Source organism: Notothenia coriiceps, unplaced genomic scaffold (assembly GCF_000735185.1).
Source record: "Notothenia coriiceps isolate Sejong01 unplaced genomic scaffold, NC01 NC01_scaffold00035403, whole genome shotgun sequence".
Taxonomy (NCBI): domain Eukaryota; kingdom Metazoa; phylum Chordata; class Actinopteri; order Perciformes; family Nototheniidae; genus Notothenia; species Notothenia coriiceps.
In genome coordinates this window covers 1-4341 of record NW_011368104.1, presented here as the reverse complement: position 1 = coordinate 4341, position 4341 = coordinate 1, and the positions used below count along the sequence as shown (strand labels likewise).

Sequence of the window (4341 nt, the reverse complement as noted above, 5' to 3'; positions counted from 1 at the left end):
TATGTAATTTTGGAAAAACCAGCTCGAGTGCGCTAGAATTTGAAAATCTTCCTCTTCCTTCAGACTTCCTTACAGAGCCCCTCCTCCAACACACACGAACGCGCACATGACCAATGAGGGCACGAGATAAGTTTGTGCACAGATGGAAGGCTGACAGGCAGGTAGGCCATCCAGTTATATTAGCCGGGCCGGCTAAAATGATTGGTCGTGCTTTTTACAGCGCCACGACTTCCACAGATGACATTTTTTTATGTATTTATTGTCAAAGCATTTAATATATTAATTGCTATCGGGATGTTAAGAGCATTCCATGGAATATAACAAAAAGTGTTTCTGAAATAAATTACATACCCCACCTTTANCAAAACAGGAAACACAGAGCCTAAATACCAAAACTAATTAACCCAACAAGACACAGGTGAGGGAGGAGACAACACAGGGCACCAGATGAACACAATCAGCCTGATTGTGTTCATCTGGTGCCCTGTGTTGTCTCCTCCCTCACCTGTGTCTTGTTGGGTTAATTAGTTTTGGTATTTAGGCTCTGTGTTTCCTGTTTTGTTTGGTGTGTGAGATCCTTGTGGCTGGTGACTGTGCTCACGTGAACTGCAAGATTGAGGCTGTGTCATGTGCCCGTGAGTAATAAGTGTCCACACCGGTCAGCTTCACAAATACACTTACACAACTTTTGTTATAATTAAAATTATACAAATAGTCTTGTCTATTTCTTTAGCAGGATAGGTCCAGTTTTTTTGTTCTAATTGTTATGTCAATTTTTTCTTTATAGAATAGGCCTACATTAAGAAATTCTAATTGAGTCAACTTCATGATACCTTTTCCACTATAGTTTTGTGAATAATTACCATTCTAGTGACCTCACATGTTTGTACGTTTGGTTTGCTTACTATTTTAACATATTTTGAAATGTTACTAGCAAGAGGCATATTTTATTAAAGCTTTCCATAGTAACCTGAGATTTTTTGTTTTATATTAGATTTCTTGTTTTTTATATTTGATGTATGCACTATGACAAGTCAAATTCCTAGTATGTGCGAACCTACCTGGCAATAAACCTGTTTCTGATTCTGATAAACTTAGTACACAGTGGAACAAAAAGCTACCAATGAAAAGAACACCCCAGAACTATCTCGACGCTTTCATAATCTTTGCTGTCCATCCCGGTATCCAGACCAGTTGGGTGTGTGTTTTGTAATTTTTTTGTAATTGTGTAACCGCTCGAAGAGGAAGGACGGTAAGCTAGTGTGTTTTGTGACCTTATTGGGACTTTCTACAACTTCATTATTTAGCTACCGAAACACTTCACCACAAACCGTCAATCTCTATCTCGTCTTCTCGACCAATACCACACTGTGACGTCACGGTGTTTGTCTTTGCACGGGGAGTGTCAGCAGCACTGACCCCACTGATAAGATAACACACAGCCCAGCCTGCTACACAAACTAATATCACAATACAGCAGCATGCATGAGGTGTTCACTGTCAGTGTATAGTATACGTCAACGTTAGTCCGATAAAAATAATACATTAGCTTTGCTGTGCTGAGGAGAAGGCAACTGAGTGAGAGGTGAGTAGCTTGTTATATCAACCTACAAACAAGACGACGTAAATGACACTACAATCTTATTAAACTGCATATTTGACCTAACGTTAGCTAGAGCTTATCAGTCCTGTGACATTATGACTAATACAAAGCGAAAACACTACAGATTTGCTTTAAACCTACGTTAGCATGTCTTGCTGTTGTTCTGAAACATTTGGATATTTTGTCGCATGTTGAACCTCAGTCGTGACTCGTGACTCTGAAAAGTGTTGCCAAACAACCATGCATGTTAACTATTTGATTGAATCTAGGTTAATGGTTGCAGTTTTACACCTTAATTAGCCAACGTTTTCCTTTAAGGCAGCATGAAAATAAACTTCAGGAAACACGAAACAAAATTCACAATTTGTTAACATCATGTGACTTTGAATCAAACAAAAAACGCGTTTGAAGGATGATGCTGAAATTGCTATGCATTCCACTGCACTGCTGCAAACACTGGCAGAATTAGAAGATGATCTGCTTAAAGTTACCTGAAGAAGCTTAGAGCTGAATTCATTGCTAGTAAAGCTGGAAGATAGGTAATTTGAGTTTATACACACATTAATGTACTTAAAAGGCTTTTTTTATTGGGTAAACTGCCAGTCACGTAGCTCTGTCAAGTTTTGCTAAACTGCCATATCTGTACCTGTTGTATACGGCTTATAAACCTAGGTTTATGACTGCAATTGTACATGTTGTTATCTTTATATGCCATTGGACGTTATGCTTTTTAGGACAGGGATTTTTCAAGAAAGTCTGCTTGCAGTAATAACTGACAAAAAAATGACCTTAATCGTCCTAAAGGTACCTAATACCTTATTTTTACCAATTTTGGATTACTGAGGCAGATACTGATATAGGTATTTGAGGGTTTAAAGCATACATCTCTCATATTAACAATGGATCACGTAAACACTTGTATTATCTGACTCTGCAGTTCTCCTCAACTCTTTGGTGCTTTCAGTGTGTCCATAATGTTTTCCCGTTCTTATCACAGAACATGTGGCTGCCCATGCTTGGGATGACCGCCCTGCCGCACCTGGGGGGGCTTTACGGCGGTTTCATTACACGCAAAGAGGTGAAGAGCTGGTACCCAACCCTGAACAAACCCTCATGGCGGCCACCAAATGCTGCATTCCCTGTAGTGTGGACCTGTCTGTACACAGGCATGGGGTAAGCATCGCGTTGACAGACTCCTACAGTCTCTCAGATCCACAGCTGTAGTCTTTCAAGCTCCTTTCCCACCAAAACCTGTCTTTGTACTCTTTCCACTTTTCAAACTAGTCTTCCAGTAGTAGTCTGTGAATTCGAAAGTGACTAACCTAATTAACATAGGGCATACTTGTCTATACTGGCAATGTTTAAGGAGTCAATCGCCTACTGTTCCTGTGTTTAAAAACCATCAAATAACATTGTATCTTAAAGGTGGGGTATGCAATTTATTTCAGAAACACTTTTTGTTATATTCCATGGAATGCGATAGCAATGAATATATTAAATGCTTTGACAATAAATACATAAAAAAATGTCATCTGTGGAAGTCGTGGCGCTGTAAAAAGCACGACCAATCATTTTAGCCGGCCCGGCTAATATAACTGGATGGCCTACCTGCCTGTCAGCCTTCCATCTGTGCACAAACTTATCTCGTGCCCTCATTGGTCATGTGCGCGTTCGTGTGTGTTGGAGGAGGGGCTCTGTAAGGAAGTCTGAAGGAAGAGGAAGATTTTCAAATTCTAGCGCACTCGAGCTGGTTTTTCCAAAATTACATACCCCACCTTTAATAACCGTTTTTACATGTTATGTAGGTATAGCTCCTACCTGGTGTGGAAGGAGCTGGGCGGTTTCACTGAGGAAGCGCTGGTTCCTCTAGGACTTTATGGGCTGCAGCTTGCTCTCAACTGGATCTGGACTCCCATCTTCTTTGGTGCACATAAGCTGAAATTGGTAAGTTTCACACATAAATGTAATTATTTCTTTACACTGCGAGATAACAGCTCAACGGCCCTCTCTCTGCCCATATAGGCACTCTTAGACATTGTGCTTCTCACTGGGACCGTGGGGGCCACCATGGTGTCTTGGTATCCTATCAGCAGAACGGCCACTCTGCTGATGGCCCCGTACCTGGCCTGGCTTTGCCTCGCCACCTGCCTCAACTACCGCATATGGAGGGACAACAGAGAGGAGAAGGAAGAGTAGCTTTCTTTTGTTTGAAAAAAGGGCTTTTCTTTTGTATGCATTCATGATTAAGAGTTTTGTGTTTTAGTAACTGCTATAACTCAATTAAAAATAAAGATTTATATCCAATCCATCACTCTTGAATAAATTCAACAACTCAAGTTTTTTTTTTTTTTTTTTTAAAGCTTGGAGGCTTTAAATGCTGCTGTGTAATGTTTTGAGCACCAAGCCTTTCCCCAGACTTTAAAGGGGACCTATCATGCTAAATGCACTTTTTGACTTTTATACATAAACATGTGTCCCCGGTGTGTCAGGGAACTCACGCAGCGTCAGAAAATAAAACCCTCTCTCTTTTCCTCCGTACCCAAATCTCTAAAAACGGGGGTACAACGGAGCTGATCCAGATNGTGATGAAACGCCATATCATGGATTATCAAGGATTATGCTGTGGGTCTGCATTGCCGATTTGACGTAAATCTGGATCAGCTCCGTTGTACCCCCGTTTTTAGAGATTTGGGTACGGAGGAAAAGAGAGAGGGTTTTATTTTCTGACGCTGCGTGAG

The 4341-nt window shown here is 40.7% G+C and overlaps 1 protein-coding gene across 3 annotated transcripts; it reads left to right on the top strand.

Annotated features, from left to right (window-relative positions):
* Nucleotides 1-612: 612 nt before the first annotated feature.
* Nucleotides 613-3911, top strand: tspo (translocator protein). Of its 3 annotated transcripts, none has more exons than XM_010791310.1 (4): nucleotides 613-635; nucleotides 2601-2776; nucleotides 3409-3547; nucleotides 3626-3911. In XM_010791310.1, the coding sequence occupies exons 2-4, from the start codon at nucleotides 2604-2606 to the stop codon at nucleotides 3797-3799; spliced, it is 486 nt and encodes a 161-aa protein (XP_010789612.1). In that variant the 5' UTR covers nucleotides 613-635; nucleotides 2601-2603; the 3' UTR covers nucleotides 3800-3911. The 3 variants fall into 3 exon arrangements, with proteins under 3 accessions (XP_010789612.1, XP_010789613.1, XP_010789611.1); XM_010791311.1 differs by lacking the exon at nucleotides 613-635 and adding an exon at nucleotides 1186-1252; XM_010791309.1 differs by lacking the exon at nucleotides 613-635 and adding an exon at nucleotides 1390-1585.
* Nucleotides 3912-4341: the final 430 nt, after the last annotated feature.